The sequence below is a fragment of the Procambarus clarkii genome, chromosome 39 (assembly GCF_040958095.1).
Source record: "Procambarus clarkii isolate CNS0578487 chromosome 39, FALCON_Pclarkii_2.0, whole genome shotgun sequence".
Classification (NCBI taxonomy): domain Eukaryota; kingdom Metazoa; phylum Arthropoda; class Malacostraca; order Decapoda; family Cambaridae; genus Procambarus; species Procambarus clarkii.
The window spans coordinates 4,474,723-4,496,432 of record NC_091188.1 but is presented as its reverse complement, the minus strand read 5'-3'; the positions used below and the strand labels follow the sequence as shown (position 1 = coordinate 4,496,432).

The 21,710-nt window shown below is 38.2% G+C and overlaps 2 protein-coding genes across 4 annotated transcripts in view; one reads left to right on the top strand and one right to left on the bottom strand.

The window, feature by feature from the left end:
- Positions 1 to 484: 484 nt before the first annotated feature.
- LOC138372479 (uncharacterized) lies at positions 485 to 859 on the top strand. Its single transcript, XM_069337945.1, has one exon. The coding sequence runs from the start codon at positions 485 to 487 to the stop codon at positions 857 to 859; it is 375 nt and encodes a 124-aa protein (XP_069194046.1).
- Positions 860 to 3,542: 2,683 nt separating this feature from the next.
- LOC123760314 (fas-binding factor 1 homolog) overlaps positions 3,543 to 21,710 on the bottom strand; it is a 77,468-nt gene continuing 59,300 nt past the window's right edge. For 2 of the 3 annotated variants that reach the window (XM_069338330.1, XM_045745891.2), the window contains exons 8-19: positions 20,029 to 20,110; positions 18,797 to 18,903; positions 18,172 to 18,280; positions 15,286 to 15,491; positions 14,005 to 14,122; positions 11,999 to 12,130; positions 11,072 to 11,161; positions 9,625 to 9,813; positions 8,077 to 8,235; positions 7,562 to 7,738; positions 5,531 to 5,725; positions 3,892 to 4,916 (exon numbers count right to left, since the gene is read on the bottom strand). In XM_069338330.1, the coding sequence (XP_069194431.1) occupies positions 4,806 to 4,916; positions 5,531 to 5,725; positions 7,562 to 7,738; positions 8,077 to 8,235; positions 9,625 to 9,813; positions 11,072 to 11,161; positions 11,999 to 12,130; positions 14,005 to 14,122; positions 15,286 to 15,491; positions 18,172 to 18,280; positions 18,797 to 18,903; positions 20,029 to 20,110 (1,675 nt within the window). In that variant the 3' untranslated portion in view covers positions 3,892 to 4,805. Of the gene's footprint in view, positions 4,917 to 5,530; positions 5,726 to 7,561; positions 7,739 to 8,076; positions 8,236 to 9,624; positions 9,814 to 11,071; positions 11,162 to 11,998; positions 12,131 to 14,004; positions 14,123 to 15,285; positions 15,492 to 18,171; positions 18,281 to 18,796; positions 18,904 to 20,028; positions 20,111 to 21,710 lie in introns of all 3 variants that reach the window. The other variant, XM_045745890.2, reaches the window with a different exon arrangement.

The window sequence follows — 21,710 nt, the reverse complement described above, 5'->3', positions numbered from 1 at the left end:
GCCAAACACGCCGTAGTCAGTCAATCAACACGACGTGCCCTGGCAACAAACACGACGTACCCAGGCAACAAACACGGCGTACCCTGGCAAATAAACACGACATACCTTAGCAACATGTTAATTCCACTTAACATGAAAGTCACACCTAGACTATTAACCACGAAGCGTAGCATTCAACTGCTATTCGGTCCACGCTAACATATGCCTCAGTTTGGTCTTCATACTTGAAAATTAATAATTGGTTTGAAAGTTACTTAGACTTTATAAGTTATATACGTTAGTATATCGCGCAGCTGCAATGCCTCATTAGTGATGCATGGCCTCACCAAAATTACTTTAGTCAGACGTCTAGTGCATGATATATGAATGCAAAATACCCAATTAATTTTGCATGAGGCTAGAAAACTGGCAAAGGGTATGACGACACTGTAGAATTATTACAGGACATGTGTACAAGAATATTATTGTTGTTATGTGGAACTTGATGGATAATAGGCGTTCTCTCGCCCTCCTGATCTGCCACCTCCACTCGCACTTGCTTGTCCCGCCCACACCACCCTCACCGGTCCCGCCCACACCACCTTCACCGGTCCCGCCCACACCACCTTCACCGGCCCCGCCCACACCACCCTTACAGGCCCCACCCATACCAGGCCCCGCCCACACCACTCTTACCTGCCCCGCCCACACCACCCTCACCGATCCCGCTCTCACCTGCCCCGCCCACACCACCCTCACCGGCCCCGCCCACACCACCCTCACCGGCCCCGCCCACACCACCCTCACCGGCCCCGCCCACACCACCCTCACCGGCCCCGCCCACACCACTAACAGGCGAGCGGGCTCTCCGCCATGCTGACACTGTGTGTGTGTGTGTTTGGTAGCTAAGCCAAGCTTGTTCTCTCTTGTCAGGGAACTGACGAGTGAGTGCAAAGTTCGTCACGTATTTTAACATACATAAAATAATACCGTGTACCATTCACATGTGCACACTCAGGTGCTTATTGACGTGTTTGCAGTTTTGTCTCCAGGGTTATTTTTTCGTGCTGGTTTTCTGGTTTATATTTCATTTTAGAGTTGTGTGGTTCGGTTGCCCTTAGAATTGACCCAAGCTTTTGAGCCACCAGCTGTGGGAGTGGGGAGCTTCATCTTGCAAAAATCTTATTAGCTTCGGATCTTCTTAAATCTTGTTTCGATTGTTCTATACCCCTGGTACTCACCTAATTACGTTTGCGGGGTTGACCTTCGGCTCTTTGGTCCCACCTCTCAACTCTTAATCAACTAGTGTACAGATTCCCGAGCCTATTGGGCTCTTTTATAACTACATTGGAAGCTGTGTATGGAGTTTGCCACCATCACATTACTTTCTAATGCATTCTATGTTAATTACTCAGACACTAAAAATATTATTTTTAACGTTTCTGTGGCTCATTTGGGTACTCGGTTTCCACCTGTGACCTCTTGTGTTACCACCTGTGTTAAACAGTCTGCCTTTATCTACCTTGCCGGTTCCCCTAAGAACTATGGCTTACTATTGTAATGTTCATTGATTGTATGTTCAAAGAGTCATGGAGCTCTTTCATTATTTGGTCATGGTGGACGGTGTTTTGCTGCTCTTTTTAGTGCCTTGTTTTCCATCGCTTATAGTTCTTGTATCTTAGTTTTGTTTAAAGTGTGCAGTGGTAGTGTGTGATATTAAAGACGCGGACGGACTAGAGCCTGTTGTAGGTGTAGCTGTATCTTGATACAGTACCAAGATTACGGAATATCTTCTTTGTTTGCCTGAGGCTGTTTTTGCTATGTTTATTTTCTCACTTAAGGGAGCCGAGCGGACAGCACGCTGGACTTGTGATCCTGTGGTCCTGGGTTTGATCCCAGGCGCCGGCGAGAAACAATGGGCAGAGTTTCTTTCACCCTATGTCCATGTTACCTAGCAGTAAAATAGGTACCTGGGTGTTAGTCAGCTGTCACGGGCTGCTTCCTGGGGGTGGAGGCCTGGTCGAGGACCGGGCCGCGGGGACACTAAAAAGCCCCGAAATCATCTCAAGATAACCTCAAGATAAGTGTATTTTGATTCGCAGTATTCTACCAACATGCACATGTTGGATTGGGTGGTTGTCATGGATAATGGACTCTGGATTTCTTTCTGCGATGTATAGAATTTGTAAACTTTTTTCTTGGTAACAACATTTCCATTGCCTCTTAAACCTGTTTAAAACTCTATTGCTACCTTGGTTTCATCGGCCATCAACGTCTTTGTCCTGGGTGGCATATTAGTTACATTTCGTTGTCTGCCCGTGATTTATATTCTCCATACTGGGAAGAAGGCTGGACAGCTGTGTGTGTGTTGAAGTGTGTGTATGAAAGGCAGCTTGCCTGTGGCACTCCACTTTTCAGTTTGATTTCATTGCCCAAATAGCAGACAATGCTAAGTTCTGTTTAAAGTTTATCAAGTATGCTAAGTTCTATTTTATGTTTAGCTGTTTTACTGTCTATGAAGCTGTATAGTGTTTCAGTGAATCACAGCCATAGTCCTGATATTTTGTATTTTAGGCCTGTATGCCAGAATTTGTCAAAAGGTTACAATGCATCTCTGAGTACCGTTATACTGCTCTTTGTTGTCATGACATGGACTGTATTTACCTCAATTCACATAAGGGCCATTATCTCTAGTGGCTTCAACTGGGGGGCAGGGGCCAGATTCACGAAGCAGTTACGCAAGCACTTACGAACCTGTACACATCTTTCCTCAATCTTTGGGGGCTTTGTTTACAATTATTAAACAGTTAATGAGTTCCAAAGCACCAGGAGGCTGTTTATAACAATAACAACAGTTGACTGGGAAGTTTTCATGCTTTGTAAACTGTTTAATAAATGTAACCAAAGCCGTCAAAGATTGAGGAAAGATGTACACGTTCATAAGTACTTGCGTAACTGCTTTGTGAATCCGGGTCCAGGAACTCAGCTGAGCCCACCACCCTCACCTGCCTGAAAGATAAACTTGGTTTAGTTTTTGTCTTAAATTTGCAGCAACACCATTATTTTTATTTTATTTTATTTTTTTGCTGTCCCCACCAATGTTTGAAATGAAGCCATAAAATAGGTGTGATGGTTTGAAAATGACATAATTACCAGTTCGTATGTTACAGTTAAAGATGATATTTCATTATTACCTGCAGATGACAGTACAGTATTGGCTGGGAAAGGACAATACAGAAAGAAGGCCTTGAGAATAGGTCATATTTGATGGCACATATTATTTGTAATTGCTATTTATCTTTCCAAAACTTGTTGGTGTCTTTGATAATTACTTACTTTCCAAAAGTCGTGGACTGCATTACAAATGACAATGTGGAATTGGCTTCTGAGAGTGAACAGATAAGAATGAAGGTATCTATACTGGGGATAAACTACTGTAATTTTTTTTTCAGACTAGGATGAGCAAATTTTTAATTACTGCAAAAAATACTATTACCAGTAATTAAAAAATTCCTATTGACTAGATTACAAAATAGTGTTTGAAGGTTCAAGCTCACAGGCACTTTATGTAAGGTGCTTTATTATTATAAACTGAACAAAAATACTTTAGCAAAATATTTCTAGGAACAGGAATTCAACACTGCCTTGAATATAATCTGAAATAAGTTTTGAATATTATGCAAAAAGCTAATTTTAAATTTAAGTTATCCAGAAGTGAGGATTTCCTGATGCTGGACTAAAATTCCATGGTACAAGATATGAAAGAAACAGTTACAACAATAATTTTATTCAACAAATATACTGCATAATGTACAGTGATGTAGGAATATAAATGTATGAAATACAGTGGCACTCATAGATGGAGAATAGCAGACAATAGTAGTAGACTAAATTAGTCTGCACAACCATAGAGTAATCTATGACCTCCATGAGATGACTCATGGAGCAATCAAAAGTTTCAAGACAATATATTTTTACTGTATTAACATTATGAGTTGCAAAAACTAAAACAGGAGAGAAGGGAAGGGAACTATTAGGTGGAAAGCACCAAGCCATTACGACTATATAGTACTGGGAGGGATCAGGATAAGGATTTGGGATGGGACGGGGGGAAGGAATGGTACCCAACCACTTGGACGGTCGGAGATTGAACGCCAACCTGCATGAAGCGAGACCGTCACTCTACCGTCCAGCCCAAGTGGTTGGGTACCACTTGGTACCCAACAGTGGTACAAATGAGTACAATGAGTACAACTTGGTACAAATGAGTCACACCCTGACCACCCGTCGGCCAGGGTGGTCAGCAGAATGGTTCACCGAGAACCGCGCTTTGGTGGTTGGCAGAGAAAACAGGAGAGAGATAACACAACCAAGTTCCAAGATATTTTAAATATATTAAGATACAGTAATGTATTTCACTTTCATAAATCTTCAGCAGTCAATATAATACTCCACCTACATAAGCCTCCCAGCTCAAGTGTCTCTTACAAATTGTTTGTTACTTCAGTATCATGTAACTTATTTTTAAGAATATATATATTTTGTTGCTTGTTACTGTGTGTTTCAGTACCCACCTGTCTGGTTATTTTAAAGCATTTATAGACAACCTAAATTCACTCTGATGACATCATCTTAAAGAGGTCACACACTGTTTAGAAGAGTTGTAGATAAGCTATAACACCTTTAGAAATTTATTACCTTCATCAACTATAGTGTTTAAAATTTATAAAAATGCTTCATCACAGCTATAAGTCTTTCTGAAATCACACAGAGGGGAAGTCAAATTAAATACTATATAGTACTTTACTGTACAGTAACAATAAATGTCAAGAAAAATCCATAGCAGAAATTTGCAAAAGCTTCTTCTCTCGTTCCACATTTTCATGTTCTCGTGCAGCTGCTAAACGTGCAAGAACTGAAGCTGGAGACATATTTACCTGTTGAAAAGATATTATTTAGTGTATTACTTGGAAATCCAAATTGAATTAAAAAAATGCTTAATGCACAAGTTGCTGTGACAGAAAACAGTAACTAACTATAACTATTAAAGTTCTACTTCTTTTATATAATTATCATTTTATTTACTTCCTTTCATAATACTGTATGATATACCTGTCCTACCACTCTTCTCAAACTCAATATTCTCTTATTTCCCCTTCCATACTCTCATTTTTATCTAATATTACCCCAAAGTACTTAAAACTTTCTACCTCTGCCATTATTTCTTCCCCCACTTATATTCTTCAGCACAAATTATATCGTGCCACTCGCTAAGGGTCTACAAAATCCACAACTTCTCATTCCCTTCTCCCAAACACAATAACCTATGTCCTTCAACTTTCTTCTCTTGCACACAAAATCAAACTATATCATGTTCGGCGTACTACCAGCTACTCATGGCCTGGTTCCCTTGGAAAGGTGTGGGCCGAGTGATCTTCACAAACGTAATTCACAAACCATAAATTTGCAACAAGTCTACGAAACTCATCTAACCCCATAATTAACCAGTGTCTACTGCATATCAAATTTACATGCAAATATAATAACTTACTTTATAATGATTATCCACTTTGAATGAGCTATTGATGTGCCCTTCTCCACCATCTCCTGGGAGACGTCTATTATATGACTTCGTCATGCGATCCAGTACGAATTCTGCTGCTCCTCTTGCCTGGCATGAAGCACATAAACCAAACTGAGACAAACGAATCACTTCTTCCCTTAACTGTTCTAATTTCAAGTGATCCTGAAGAAAAAAATTATGTTACAATATAACTCCTAACAATGCAAGATATTTAAAATCATTAGATGATATTGAGACAAATATGATGATCTGGACAAGGCAAGCTTTGAGGTTTCATGTAACAAATGAGCAAGTGAGCAGATCCTTATTCTAAAATTAAACACTATTATATTTATGTATCCTGGCTATAACATTGTGACCATAAGATAATGTGAAGGATTTGTGTGAATGAAAGCTGCCTTGAGAGAGAGAGATACTAATGACGAGGGAGGGACCAGAAGAAACATTTTCCTTTCTATTAATTAAGGGTAAATGATGAAAGCTATGAAAATTGAATGAGCTTAAAATATAATTGTAAAAAAAGATAAAGTATGTTTAAACATGCTATATTGTAATGTACTGTACTGTATGTATATACAAACTGGTATTGGGAGAAGGCAAAAATTATACAGTACTCTACTAAGTAATTTGTTTTGTTAAGGACAGGAAGCATCAAAGTTGCTTTGATGCTTCCTTAAGATCTATGGTAAAGTGGGAAGTGAAAATGATATTGAGACCTCACAAAGCAATCTACATGTACTCCACAAATGGTCAGATGTCTGGCAAATGCTTTTTAATGTAAAAAACTGCAAGACCTTGCATGTGGGGCCTAACAATCCACATCACAACTACTAAATTGACAGCACTACCTTACAACAAATAGATGAAGAAAAGAACTTTGCAGTCAAAATCCATCATTCATTTACCATCAGGTAAATTCATGTAAACTCCTAGCAAAAATATACTGAGAAGTATTCTTGGAAGCATGAAAATGGGACAAGCCAGCAATCTTGTGACATAATTCTTATTCATTACATTTGTAACACAGTCTCACTATTCATCTGCAATATTTCATGGCTGCAAATCATCTTTCGGCATCTATGACATCTTTTGTCAAGTCACATATGACAACAGATAATTATTATTTAGATTTAGAAAAGGCCTTTCTTTGGAGGAAACAAAATCAATATAAAAAAGCATTTACTTTTAATAGACAATCCATGAATATACAGTGGTATCTTGGTTTAAAACTGCCCTAGATTACAATTTTTTTTATATACAACGTCAAATTCCTTGTAAAATTTGACTTGGTGTACGACGTTTGCCGTGGAATACGACATCTGTTGATACTTGTATGGGCCGAGCGAGCGCGTGGTTCTGCTGGGCACGGGGAGGCACGTTCAGTTTACCTGTCTCCCGCCTAGTGATGACAGAGCTTGAATTCTTTGTAAAGAATTTCATTGTTTTCTGTTTTTTGGTTTCTGAACAGTAAAGTTCTTATTATATATCATACTATGGGTCCCAAGAAAGTCAGTGATAAAGTTCAACCTAAGAAAATAGTTGAGAGGATGACGATAGAGGAAAACAAGAGATCTTTCATAGTGAATGAATGTGATGTCTCATTACAGACAAGTGTTAAAACATAAGGAAAACAAGTGTCTTTAGACAGATTCTTAGTAAGATAAGCAAGCAGTGAGCCACAACCAGGTCCTAGTGGCATAACTGCAAAATGTAGTACAAGAGAGTACCCCAGAAATGTATTTTTAAGTTAATATTTTTAGGGTGTATAGAACAGATTAATTCAATTTACATTATTTCTTATGGGAAAATTCGTTTCAATTTATGAACCGTCTCTTGGAACAGATTAAATTCGTAAACAAAGGTACCACTGTAATATCCTCTGTCATGTAAAAGTGTTAAAAGTAACAATTTTATTAATATACAGTACAATACTATCAAACTAAAAACCCCAAAAATACAAAATGCCATAAATATAATTTTACTACAGAGTATAATTACATTTTCTAATCTTTCTTGGTGTACGTGAAGAGCTCGAGTCTGTGAAGTGATCTGGTTAAGTTTAACCTCTTGCTCGTGCCGACAAACATCAACTTGTGTTCTTGCTGTCTCAATTTCTTTACGAGTCTGGACCAGGAACATTTGCTCTTGGGCAATGATATCTCGCTCCAGTTTTAACTGGCAAGGAAGAATTATGTATTGGATTATGCCACAGATAGCATTAACTATTTACATTTAATGATTAACTATTATACATCTCAATCACGCTGTAAGCTATTACAGTATACATCTCAATCACAGTGTAAGCTATTATACATTTCAATTATGGTGTAAGTTATTATACATCTCAATCACAGAAGAAGTTACACTGTATTAAACATTTCAATCACAATGTAAGTTATTATACATCTTAATCATAGTGTAAGATATACATTTCAATCACAATTTAAGATATTATATATATGAATCATAGTGCAAGCTATTATAAATGAAAAAATATAGATTTTTGTACACACCTTTGTCTTCTCTTGGTCGACTTGGAGGCTCAACTCCTCTAACCTTGTTTCCTCCTCTTTTAGTCGTTTCTCCTGGTAGTTTACAGCAGTAATTTTCTCGTGCAAGCAGCGGTGCTTGTCGTTTATGGCAGTCATCTCAGCAGCAATAGTCATTTGATTCTTTTACGAAAATAAAAGACACAAGTTAAATCTCAAGCTAATGATTTTTGCTTAATCAAAATTGCATATATAAACAAAACCACGACTAGTTGACTCGTAAGGTAAGATCCACTTTGTTCTCTGGACAAGAATCATGACAGTCAAGCAGAAGATATTATAGACATTGGTGTCACAGGGATTTTTTCAAGTTATCCCTGCAGGGTCATTAACGGTGTTAAAGGGGTCACTAAAGACACATTCAATCCATTCTTGAAAGACTGCAAGAGGTACACTCCATAAAGACTCAAGAGCTATGTCAAAGATCTCCCTAAAAATCACCTGTGACTGTCAAACAAGGCCTTCACCTTAAAATCCACTACCTGCCCAGCCACCTAATACCTCTCCTAGATGCTACGAGAAAGTTGTGACATCACTACAATATTCTTGGAATGGGAGAAAGGGAGGAAGAAATAGTGGCAACCAAATGGAAGACTCAGCAAGTTGCTTTTCATATTCATTCAAAGTCTATTTGTGAGCCACTGTATTTCATCTGGTTGCACCATAATGTAAATGTCAAACACGATTGAAAGAACATAGAAACGAAAAACCAGAGAGAGAGAATTGCCCAAAATCAGCATCAAGCCAGCTGGAAAGAAGTTGGGGGGGCCCCATGAGATGAAAAGTGACCCAACATTCTGTACCTCTCTGCAAAGACACAGTTGGTCCTTCAAAAGTTTTGAGCATGGATCTTGGCACAATTAAGACTGCCAAAAAAAAAATAGCATTGAATGTAATGAAACGCCATTTTCTGGGTGAGATCCGGAGGCTCCCCAGAGCTATACTGGGCTGATGTGTATATATTAGACCATGGCAACAGTGAATCGATGGAGTTCTAGACCTACTGGGGACCAGCGCCAGAACCTAGCCTACTCAGAAAGGAACGAGGAGCAATTTTCTATTGACACCTCTGTGTAGTTGGAAGCAGTCTATATCTGCCATCTACCAGGTCTGGCACCCAGAAAAGTAGGAATCCCAAAACAAACTACAGCTGGTGAAAAATTGGGCACATCAGAAATATGCAAGTCTATTTTACATTGCATTTCAACCTATACACAATATAATACAGTATAACATTTTATCCATGCTTTATGATGCTGTCTCTATCACAGAAAATAACATCAGAGACGGTTTTAGATTCTTGGGTACAATTCTCAACTTTAGATAAATTTCAATAATATTGTAAAGCAAAGATAAAATTATTGTCAGAGTATCATCTATAATTTATAATATTACAACAGCAATCAAATAATTTTCTGTAAACTTATTTATCAACAAACTATTTTTAAACAATATCTAACAGTATTATAACAGTGTACTTAACAATAACAACAAAAATAGTAGTTTACCTACCACATTCCCTCCAGTAATGTTGGTCTCGGGAGCAGAAATGTGTGCCAGTTTCTGCTGGATACTTATGTGTGCTTGTTGAGTGGCCAATTCTTGTTTTTGCTGATTCACTGACTGTAACAAGGACCGGTGTTCAGCCATCAAGCTTTCCCGAGCAATGGCTAAATTCTGTCGTTCTGTTTCTGTACTAGTCTGGAAAATTCCAAAACAGATTATTTCTACTTCAACATTTAAACAATATTAATGGGAAAAAATAAGATTCCAAGTGTGATGAAAAGCTTTTTTTTACGAGTTTGCCACTCGGTTCCTCCTTACTATGGCTTCAATTACGTTTTTAATGATTTTCATAGATCAAAATTACAAGAAATAGTAAGGGATCTTTGGAAAGCCATTGACAATACAGTATTTGAAATAAAATTCTGTTTAATTTTAATTTTGAGATTCCCTGGTTTTTGTTTACAAATATGGGTCTTTTTTCCTTTGAAAATGAGGTTTCAAGGCCAGGGGGACGTGGGAAGTATGTTGAATGTAGTTACGGTAAATCTCTTTACAGAAAGTTTCTCTTGGTAGTTGTCCTTCATTTGACACATTGAAATTCAAATTTTGCTCAGTGAAATCAGCCGATCAAGCATTGGAAATATTACGGTATGAATAATAATTTTCTTAATATAGCTTCAATCAGTATTTTGAGGATTTTTGTAGATGGACTCAAAATTACAAGAAACAGTTGAAGACTTGGGAAAGCTATTGAGGATATCTAAAACCTAAATTCTATGGTTTGTTTTCATTTTGAGATGGCAAGGTTTTTGTTCACTCAGGTTTATCGTGCTACCTTTTGAAAATGAGTTTTGAGGCTGAGATATGAAAAAAAGTTAGAGTCAGTTACATTTTTTATTTTACACAAATGTTTATTTTGTAGTTATCTGTTATATTATAGGATACAATTAAAATTTTGCTAAGTGAAATTAACCCAAAGGGAATGGGAAATGCATCCTGGAGGCATCTCTGGTTGCAACAAATCCCTCAGTGCAACGAATTGGTGTTGATCCCATGTAGTTGAATCGAGGTTGTACTGACCACTGTACATTCTTCATGGACATAATGTACTGGTAAAGAAAATTGATAAAGCAGTAAACTTTCCAACATAATGAGAGCAGGGATAAACCATCAGCCATTTATGACATTTGTGGATTTGGAAAAAACATAACAATGTTAATAAAGGCCTTTATTGGAGGAATGATGAGCATGAATGGAGTGTTTAATAAATTATTTCAGTGTAGGTAACTAAGCATCTTAATATATACTGTATATGTAGGCCTATTGTCAGAGTTGTGTGAGGTCACCTTGGTTATTCAATATATATCACGTAAATTTATACTGTGTAAATACCAAACACACAAATATTTTTCAATGTAATACATCTGATTTGTGTTCTAAATTGAATACAAACCTGTAAGTGCTTTCGTTCTTCTGTAATTGCTTGGCGTTCCATTTCAACTTTCATTCGTTCCTGAGCTAGCCTCCATTTTTCTTTCTCAACCTAAAATAAGAATAATTTTCAGTTGCACTAAAGCTGCAATGAGAAAATATACATAGATATACATATACTGTACATGCACTCACATACCCAACTCAAGTACTATACATAAATTGTACGCATGTTATATAAGATTCCGTTCAGTATTTGTTACATTTTAAAGAAACTAGGGAATGAACAATCATTTGAGTTATTAGCTATAGAAGTGCTACTGCTTCAACTTCATTACAGTCAAGTGCACAATAAAATCACATTAAAGTGATGTATCAATGAGAAAATCAGTAGGAGCCTTGAGGAGGCTCCTCAAGGCATCCTACTGAAATATGGCATCCTTCGAACCCCAAACACTTGGTTAAACATTTATCTCCTTAAACTCAGTCAACATAGATTTGAAGCTAACTAGATTACATTTTAGTAGCAAAATTTTATCCTGCAACCCTCTATAAGCTAGTCATTGAGAAGGATCTGCCATGCTTGACTTGAGCTTGTGTCAAGGGCTGGAAGAAGCACCAAGTGTCCATCAGCACTTTGTGAACCGCCTTCAATGGTTAGAGATGTATGGAAAAGGGGGCGGGGGGAAGACGAGAGATAGGATGCAAGAGTGAGATGGTTCAGGCAGACTCCATAAACCAACTGAAAGCTGCATGCCAGCAAAGTACATGGCAAAAAAGCTCATCACTATCAAAAGCAATGGATGGTTATATCTTCGCAGCAGGGATGACAAACTGAACCTGAGGCTAAAAATCTACAGCAGTAAAGTTGAACTTTTAACATACCCATACCTGCATGAACCTCTAATCTCAGGCAAATATGAAATGGCAAAAAATGACTAAGACCTACCTCGGAGCCTTGCTGCATGAGAGTGCTCTCAAGTCTTTGTATGAGGGTACTAAGTCGTCGTCTTTCATTTTCCGATTCAGCACGTGATGTTGCTAATTGTGCCTCAAATTCTTGCAACTGTTTCTCCTTCATCTGTTGGAAATAAACAGTGTAAATAATCAAGGGAATATCCTCATCTAAAGGTACTATAATAGATGTTTCAATCTGCACATAGTTTCATGAAATCTATCGATACTATAACTGTAAAAGAAAATGTATGTCTGTTTGAGGTTGGAGCAGATGCCTGGGGGCTAGCCCCCACCAACCTTTCCAGAGTGCTTGATCTTTGTCTTGGGAAGGATGTAGGTGGGTTCGGACCGAGCCCCCCATGCCCTTTGCGTGAAATAGCTCCCAACCACTTTGACTGGTCAGTACAACGACAGCCCTGCTTCTTGCAGGTCAGCATTAGATCTCCAATAGTCCAAGTGGTTGGGCCTCATTCCTTCCTTCTGTCCTATTCCAGCTCCTTGTCTTCAAAGCATTTCCAAGTTCAATAGTCTTACTGGCTTAGTGCTTTCTCCTCATAACTACCTTACCTTGCATGACATGGTAGGGGAAGGAAACTATCAGGAGAACAAGAAGAGTGCAAAACCAATTTTGACTATACAGCATGCATGACATGGTAAGTCATGCTAATTTCCAAACTTGCTAAATACCAAACTTCATCCCCACTAAGATTCATCTAGCATATTACTTTCTATATGATGATTAAATGATAGTTTTTAATATGTAGTTTGTTTAGTGATGAAAACAGTATTTAGTGAAAATGGTTACAGGGATGAAGGGAAAGTGAAGAAAGGCAAGTGAAGAAGAGAAAGGAAGGTGGTGAAGGAGAGGGAAGGTAGTGATGATAATGGTTACAGATGGGGTACATAGCAGTGCCTGTGTAGAGAAAATGGTTATTGTGATGACATTATTCAGTGAAGATGATTACAGTGATGAGGATGATCATGTAATTTAGATGGATACAGTCTCAAAGGTTGTTTGTAGTAAAGTTACAGTGATACAGACTTTGTGTAGTTAAGATGGTTACAGTGGGAAAGATGGTGTGTATGTAAGATGGTTAGTGATAAAGATGGTGTGTATGTAAGATGGTTAGTGATAAAGATGGTTATAGTAAACAAGATAGTGAATAGTGAAGATGGTTACAGCAAAGATAGTGAGTAGTGAAGATGGTTACAGTACTGAATATTTTATGTAGAGAAAATATGGCATCCTTTACTCAAGCAATACCGGGTACCCCCCCTCTAGTATTCTATAAAGGAAAAGGATAATATACAAAATATCTTTGAAAATACAGCATATATTTGTCTTTAAATATTTATTTCTGGGAGGGCTCCCTCCCCTCCCTCTCCTCTTCAGTAGCTTTTTAATGCTACAACCTGGAAATACCCACGCCTTGGAAAACACACCAGGCCTCAAAAAGCCCGAGAGCCTACCATAATCTAGTCTGCTTGAACAGACTTAGAGGAGCCTGGCGATCAGATCACCACACACTAACAAAATCCCACCTGAAAGCAACCATCCCTCAAAACAAGAAACTGCTTGGAAAAATTTGTAACACTAATGATAATGTAAACAACTGCTTCTGTAGAAAAATCACTCCTATTTACATTCTCATTAACACATCAGTTGTATGTTCTGTACCACCCACCTTACATGTGGCCCTGAATTGACAATTCACTCTGGCTGTAATGGGCAAGGTTATCATCCTCTAGTGGCTGGGAATGGTTAAAGAAAAAGATTTGCAATGTTAGTCTTAGCCTGGTACAAACCTGGATATTATACTGCCCGTGACGTGTGTGTGTGTGTGCTGTCGGCAAAACAAAATTACTTTATACCTCTTAAAGGTATAAAGAAAATGCCTTCAGCATTTTAAATGTTTCATTTTTTATTAGAAATTCTGATCCAGTTGACATTGCACCTTGGAAAACAGAATAGTTTTGAAAAGAAATTACTTGAATTACCTTAAGAGCCCTCTGAGTCAATTCCAAGGCAGAGTCATGGCGGGTGTTGATGGAGGCTGTTAATTCGGATAAATTAGATGTATTGCTCTCCAACTGCGTCATCACTGCCTCAACCTCTCTGTAACAAAGTAATACATGATGCCTTAGACTTTTACAGTCTGAAGAAATGTTACTGGTGGATTATCACAGGGTTCAGTTCTAGCACCAGTGATGTTCACCATCTATATAAATGATCTACCAGAGGGAATACAAAATTATATGAACATGTCTGCTGATAATGCTAAGCTACTAGGGAAGATAAGACTCATAATTGCAATGCCCTTCAAGATGACCTGGACAAAATAAATGTATGGAGAAACTTGGCAGAAGGAATTCTTTGGGAATAAATGCCATGTTATGGAATGTGGAATAGGAGAAAATAAGCCACACACAAAACCTACAAATTATGCGAAAAGGCTTTAAAGAACTCGGAGAAAGATATCTAGCAGTGGTTCTGGATAGTAAACTATCACCCAAGGACCAAATATAAAGGACACTACGAGATGAGCCTATGCTGCGCTTTCCAACTTCAGAGTACTGTACCTTTTCTATACTGTACATTGATGGTGAAATACTAAAGAAATTGTTAATGATTTTGGCGAGACCAAAATTGGAATATGCAACAATTGTATGGTGTTCATATCTCAAGAACCACATGAACTAACTGGAAAAAGTGCAAAGACATGTTAGCTACTGAATGACTTCCAGAACTGAAAAACAAGAACTACGAGGAGGCTAGAGGTGTTAAATTTGCCAAAAATGGAAGATAGAAGAAAAAAGAAAAGATATGATCACTACATACAAAATTGTGACAGGAATCAACAAAATTGACAAAGAAGAAAGTTACCTATGTAACTTCAATAACAAGAGGTCATAAGTTCAAGCTAAGAAAGCAAAGATTCCCCAAAAATATTACAAAGTTTTCTGTAATATAGAGTGCACACAGTGAAGTACCAATGATATCATGTATATGGATGGGGGGGTAGCAACAAAAAAGGATTGGGGGAGGAGGATGAACAGAGAATGTATGCTTACTGAATAAAATATGTATAATAGCATGAAGGCATAACAGAATATCAGAAACGAGGATGAAAATACTTTCGTGGCTTTCCTGCTACATAAACAAAATGAGAGTATGTCAGCATCATTTTAGAGGTTGTGAAAAGTTACTGTAAAACAAATTTACCATTAATTTAACATGTAAATATTGGTTTAGTAACTTATTCCAGCAGGTAACCTTACCTGACTTGTCCCGTTGCAGACAATATGGCTTTCAATTCCAATTCCTTGAGCTGAGAAATTCTCTCCAGGGCAACATGGTGCTCTTCCTTCATTCTCTCTATCATTCCTGAATATAATTCTTTTGTGCGTTCCACTGCTTGAGACCACTCTGACTTGATGCTTGCAACCTGAGCTTCATATGAGGATGCCAAATTCTCCTTCTCCTCCTTGCAACATGAAGAAATTTTATGTACTTTGAGATTCATCACTAGGATTAATTATTATTTCTTGCCAAAATAAATAATGTTTAAATGTAGTGGAAATTATACAAGCTTATGCCACCATTGTTATACTAATGTAGGAGAAAAGAGAGTTATGTTATATTTCCACAGTTGTTCAACACATACACTGACAGGGTCATCAAGGTCAAGGTAAGACTATTGTATTAGAGAAGGGTGTGAGCCTAGTGTATGATACGAGTAAACAGAGCACACGTATGTCATACAATATTTGATGTACTGGTACAATTGGTACAATATACAGATGATGCAGCTGACTAGACCACACACTAAAGGTGAAGGGACGACGACGTTTCGGTCAGTCCTGGACCATTCTCAAGTTGATTGTGTCTCACAATCGACTCACATTCTCACAATCGAGTTGAGAATGGTCCAGGACGGACCGAAACGTCGTCGTCCCTTCACCTTCTAGTGTGTGGTCTGGTCAACATTCTTCAGCCACGTTATTGTTACTCATCGCCTGCATGATGCAGCTCCTCTTGAATAATAATTATTTATGAAGCTAACAGTGCTGTACTGTAGATTTATACCTTTAAAATTATTTAGATTTGTAAGGAATCTGGACCTCAGGACATTTTTAATTTTTGGCTATTTATCTCAAAATTTATGAGTTTTCTTGTAGCAAATGATATGATACCTGCTTGATAACACAATTTTCTTCACATTTACACATAACTTAAATACACAATACTGGAGACAAAGATCTTGTTTATACAGTATATAATAAATAATAGATATACTGCACTGTATTTAAAAATTACTCTCTGGGATGGTTCTATCAGTCGCTTTCCAAGCTACAGCATTAAAGTTGCCAAGTTTAGGAAATTGCACCAGGCCTCCGAGACATCCTCGAGCTTACTGGGAGTCGGGACTAGAATCTGATTCACCCTCCAAGGTAGAGGAAGCTGGAGGATAAAATATCTACTCAAAACTTAAAAAAAAAAAAAAAAAAAAAAAAAAAAAAAGTATAAGAGCATCAAAATAAGCAACTGCTTGAAAGGAAATTAGTAACCTTGAGAAAAAAATGCTGACAATTTTTGCTATTTGGAAAAATACCCCAGCTGTCATGAGTGCCATCAAATAGCAGCACACATCACATGGCTCCTTACCAGCTAGTAACTCCATTATCTTGCCTGGTGCAGCCAGGGCCCCACTCTCTTCTGGGTCAACATTCAACTTTGGGCTTTCAGATAAGTGGTGCTGGCTATCCTTGAAAGTTTTGTGGTGTGTGGGACCATTGCTTTGTTACTTGTTCCATTTTCTACTCTACATTTGTGATTTGGATCACAGGTATTGCATGTGCGCTGTATTTACATTTCTCTTCAGCAATGTGTCAGGATTCTTTCTCCTTGTAGCCAGTATGCGTCTTCTACAAGTTTAGTCCTCTTCCAGGTATTGAGTGTTTTTGCTCCCCACTGTTAGGTTTGAAAATAGGAAGTGAAAGTAGTTAGCTATATATTTGAGTGGCTATCACAGCTGACTCTGTTCTCTATGCAGGTGTGGCAGCATACACCTTTACTTGTCAAGTGCTTAGGGTTAGAGGTCAGTGTTTGTTGAGCTGAGACACTTACCCTGCTCCTGCATGATAGACTAGGTTTTCCCTCACCTGCGGAAATGGTTATCATACACACATTTGACACCCACCTTCGTGCCTGGCACTGTGGTGTACAGTTTTCTCAGTGTGATTCAGTGATTTGCCTGCCTGCTGCCTTCATCACTTCACCTCATGGGTTCAGGAGCCAGTTTCACCCAGGGTGCATGCCATATGTCGGCACTGTCCTTTTTTTTGGCTGATCCATCTTCTTGAGTGGTAGCTTATCAGGCATTGTTGGATTTCTCTTTGTAGCATCAACTTCTATAGTCCACTGGCTGAGCCAGGTAACATTGTTTAACATCCCATTGTAACCTATCCCATTGTGTAACATCCCATTGTTTTAGGAAGAGAGTATTGAGCGTCTTGTTTTGGATACCTGTGCCAAATATATGCTAGCCTCCCCTGCTGCAACTACTTTGGCCATTCAGAGCCTGTTCATGTGGCTTCCCAATCTCCTCCATTGTTACACTCTTAAGCAGTCTCCAGGAGCCAACAGATGGGACTTTGACAGAGGTGGCAGAGACTTCAATTTCCTCTTCGTCCCCCCTTATTTCATTGGGATATGTCTCGAGGTTCATCATCCCTGGGAGTTGGCAAATGTACAACAGATGTAAGCAAATGCTTACATTTGCAAAGTACAGTCTTCGTTTTCCGCTCTCAGAAACAAAAAGTCTAATAGGCTTATCAAGATCTTAATTCTGGGGTACATATTTACTGCTAGGTGAACAGAGGCATCCGGTGAACGGAAACATGCTCAATGTTTCTGTTCTGCCACAGGAATCAAACCCAGCAATCTTTTGGTTGTGACACAACTACGCTTAATAAAAATATCAACACCTCACAAGGTTAAGGTAATTATTATTAAGAGTTAATGATTTAAGAAACATACAGATATGCAGGAATATTCTGTCTAGGCTACCATATAATTTTAATTTAGTATTTTAAATGTAGGAATATGTTTCCTGTAGGAAAAAGAAAGTAGTGATGCCCTTGCAAAGTAAAATACTTATTTACCTGCACCAACGATATCTTTATCTGGAAGTCGGACAACAAACTATCACGTTCTTCCCTTAAACGCTTTTCCACCCGACCCCAGACTTCCTTCTCCACATCCATTTTTCGCCTAGAAAGATTAGAGGTACAATTTGCTTTGTATATACCATGTAATGACACATATACTCCTGATTTTACTAATACAGGCACAGTATGCATGTGAAAATTTTTATATCAGAACTCAAATTTTATATCAAAGACGAGCAGAAAATAAAAATACTGTATCATAGTGAGAAAACAAATAACTTGGAATGAAAGCAGCAAGAGAACTTGTAAAGCATTCAACCTAATTAAGCAGCCACGTTAACTTCATACATGCCAGGAAGTAGATGTTTGGGCCACAAACACAATCAGTTAACTTACCAAAGGTGCAAGAACCTAAGTTTAACTGCCATGAGAATATAAATACTCAAACTTAAATAAGTACTGTACCATATTAATTTGAAAGCATTTGTGTTGAAGCAAATAAAGGGTCAGGATAAACACAGAATTAGACAAGATCAAAGCAATATACTCCGTACATACAATATATATGTAGACACAGCAAAATCACTATAAATGTGTTTGCCATGAAACATAGGCTTACCTGTAACCATCCTCGAGCATTGCAATTTCTTCTGCATGTTGTTTACGAAGAAGATTCAGCTCGGCCTTTAATTTTTCAACCTCAACTTCTGCTGTTCTTAAGTCAACCTTAAGGAAAATCATATTAGAATATATTATTGCACCTTTTAAATAAAAATATTTTAGCACATCTGGCAGCTACAATAAAATGTGAATAAAAAGTAGTTAGGGAATTCATTAAATTAGAATTGGGGAAGAGGGGAGAAAAAAAGGAATAGGAGAAAAGGAGGGTCAAGGAAGAAGGGGAGGGAAGATGGAAGACAAGACGGTAGACATGCTAGGTAATGAGAAAGGGAAGAGGGGGGGGGGGGGGAAGAGAGAGAGAGACAGACACACACACATGCGTGCACACATACAAGGTCATCAAGTGGATGGAGAGTATCAACAGGGAAGATGTGAGCAAGGTCTTCAAGCTACAAAATTATGTCAGAACCAGAACTTTAAACCAGTAATGGTTTACTTAAAGTATGTGTAAAGTAATGGTTTACTTTACACATATCTTACCTAAGGGTGCAACTAAATGTGAATGCAGAAATATAAATTGTGACAATTCTTCACCAATCTAACCACACTCAGCCTTTGCTTCCCTGAATTTATTCCCAAGGTTCAATTTGGTTGCACGGCAAAAAGTTTGGAAGCCTTTCCTTACACCTGATGCTCCCGTTCATCTAGTAATAAGTCGATACCTGTGAGAATGTCAACTGTTGCAGGATACAACTTCCATCCCGGGAAAAGTTAGTCACTGGGCTAGGTAGTAGACCTCTATGAGCCTGACAGGCTTACTGTCCCCAACAATGGGAAACACACACACTTAGATCTGATAAGCCTTTACAGTCTAAGTGTCTTCAGCAAATTATATTTTCAGTCTTCTTAGTGTTTGTCAATACATTTCTAACTGTTTTGAGAACATGTTCCAAATTTGAATTAGGTAAGGAATGAATGATTATTCATAGTATGATATCCTTGAGTGGAAAAATGCAAATACTTTATTTAAATTCAGACATCGCCAAATCTTCCTTACCTTACCATCATACTTTTACAGTATCTTTAAGGTAAATATGCTCTATGGTGTATGTACAAACTTTTCTCAGTTATTTTGCAACTTACAAAGAAATATCTTGATAAACTGTTATTATGATGAAAATGAAATAAATATATACAGGAGCAAATAATTATATTATTACTTATACTTACTTGCACAACTTTATGGTGATCATCTTCATTATTTAGTGGTAGGGGAGTATTTAAATGTGATGTTGAAACTGCATCCTTATATCTGAAACAAAGTTAAGATATACTATTGCAAATTCTCCGCACACACAATTTGTTAAACTTTCCTAAAAACTTACAAATAAGGTAATATAATAAGATTAAAATGTATTGCTCTTGCTTACTTTTTCCTTCCTAACATTCATTATCATCATACCTTACCTTACCTTGTGATGATTTCAGGGCTCAACGTCCCTGCGGCCCAGTCCTCGACCAGGCCTCTCATTGCTAGACTGGTTAACCAGGCGGTTGGACGCGGCTGCTCGCAGCCTGACATGCAAAACTGTGTCCATGTCAATTTCTGATATGGACATCACTGGTATATATATATTTATACCAGTTTATGGCAATCACACATGCAGTCAGTGTTTATGCAAGTACAGTTGGAAGAGTGATAATTGTACCAGACAAGTGCTTGTCATAGTCCACAGTCTGATTTTCATTAAGAAAGAAGTGAATAATTTTTAAATCAATTAAACTTGTTTCCATAGTACAGTAAGTGTGTGCCATAATAAATCATTGCTCTACTACTTTCTTGTAAAAATTAACTGATTCATAAGCATTTAGTCAACCCTTCCACTCTCCTCCAGTCTGAGGTCATGACTCTCGACCTTAGAATGAGCCAACTCATACTGTTCTAGTCACTACACCAAGTGTAATACTTACCCTTGTTAGGAACATACATATACATATACATATGCAGAGACAGACAGACATAGTAGTAGTAGGCATTCATCAGTCTCAGGAGGCTATAGAGTTGCACTCTGGCTGTCGGTCTGGAGTGGCCTCACCAGGGCGCAAAGCCAGGGTAGGTTGATATGGGAAAGAAGCTGTCACCCTTTTTTTGTTTTTTTATGAAACTAAATAAATTTTATCTCAAGGGAGAACTCTTGCATGGGACCACCCAAGCAGCAGGTCCCCCCCTCTCCACAGCGCCAAAAGTCTCCAATAGAAAGGCAAATGCCAATACGATTGTTTCCAGGGTCGTCGCAGGAACTGCCAGGAGGATGAGGGCAACAGCAAACTACACTAGGGGCTCCAGTTATGGAGTTTACCTCGAAGTTCGTAAAAGAAGACACAGGGACTCCGAACCCGGAGACCACCGTGGTCAAGTCGGAGAAGAACCACCCCAGCAAGTTCAAGAACAACCCCAGCCTCCTGAAGCAGAGCTTGGGCCGCACGAGCCCCAGGAGGTGGACGTCTGAGCCCGGCACCTACGGATTCTAGACAGAGATCATCACAGCCCCCTTTTACACGAGGCTGGCATACATACATACTTTAATTTATTCTCAAAGAATTGCATTACATTTACATAATGATCCGAATTTCATAGTGGGCCCCCTCTGGAATCAAATATTTTTTCAACAAACCCAAACTTTGCAAGGGATATCCAATAGGTGAATTTAGTCAGTTATTTAGATGGATTCATTATATAGAGATGCGAAGTTTTCAGGGTGGAGTGTACAGTACATTTTTCTGCAATACTTCAGATAAGACATACCATATTTTGTTTCAACATTATGTTACTAATAATGTTGATAATTTCCTGATCTGTATTTATATGTTAATAGTGGAGCAGCACAAGGATTAAACAAGGATTCAATCAC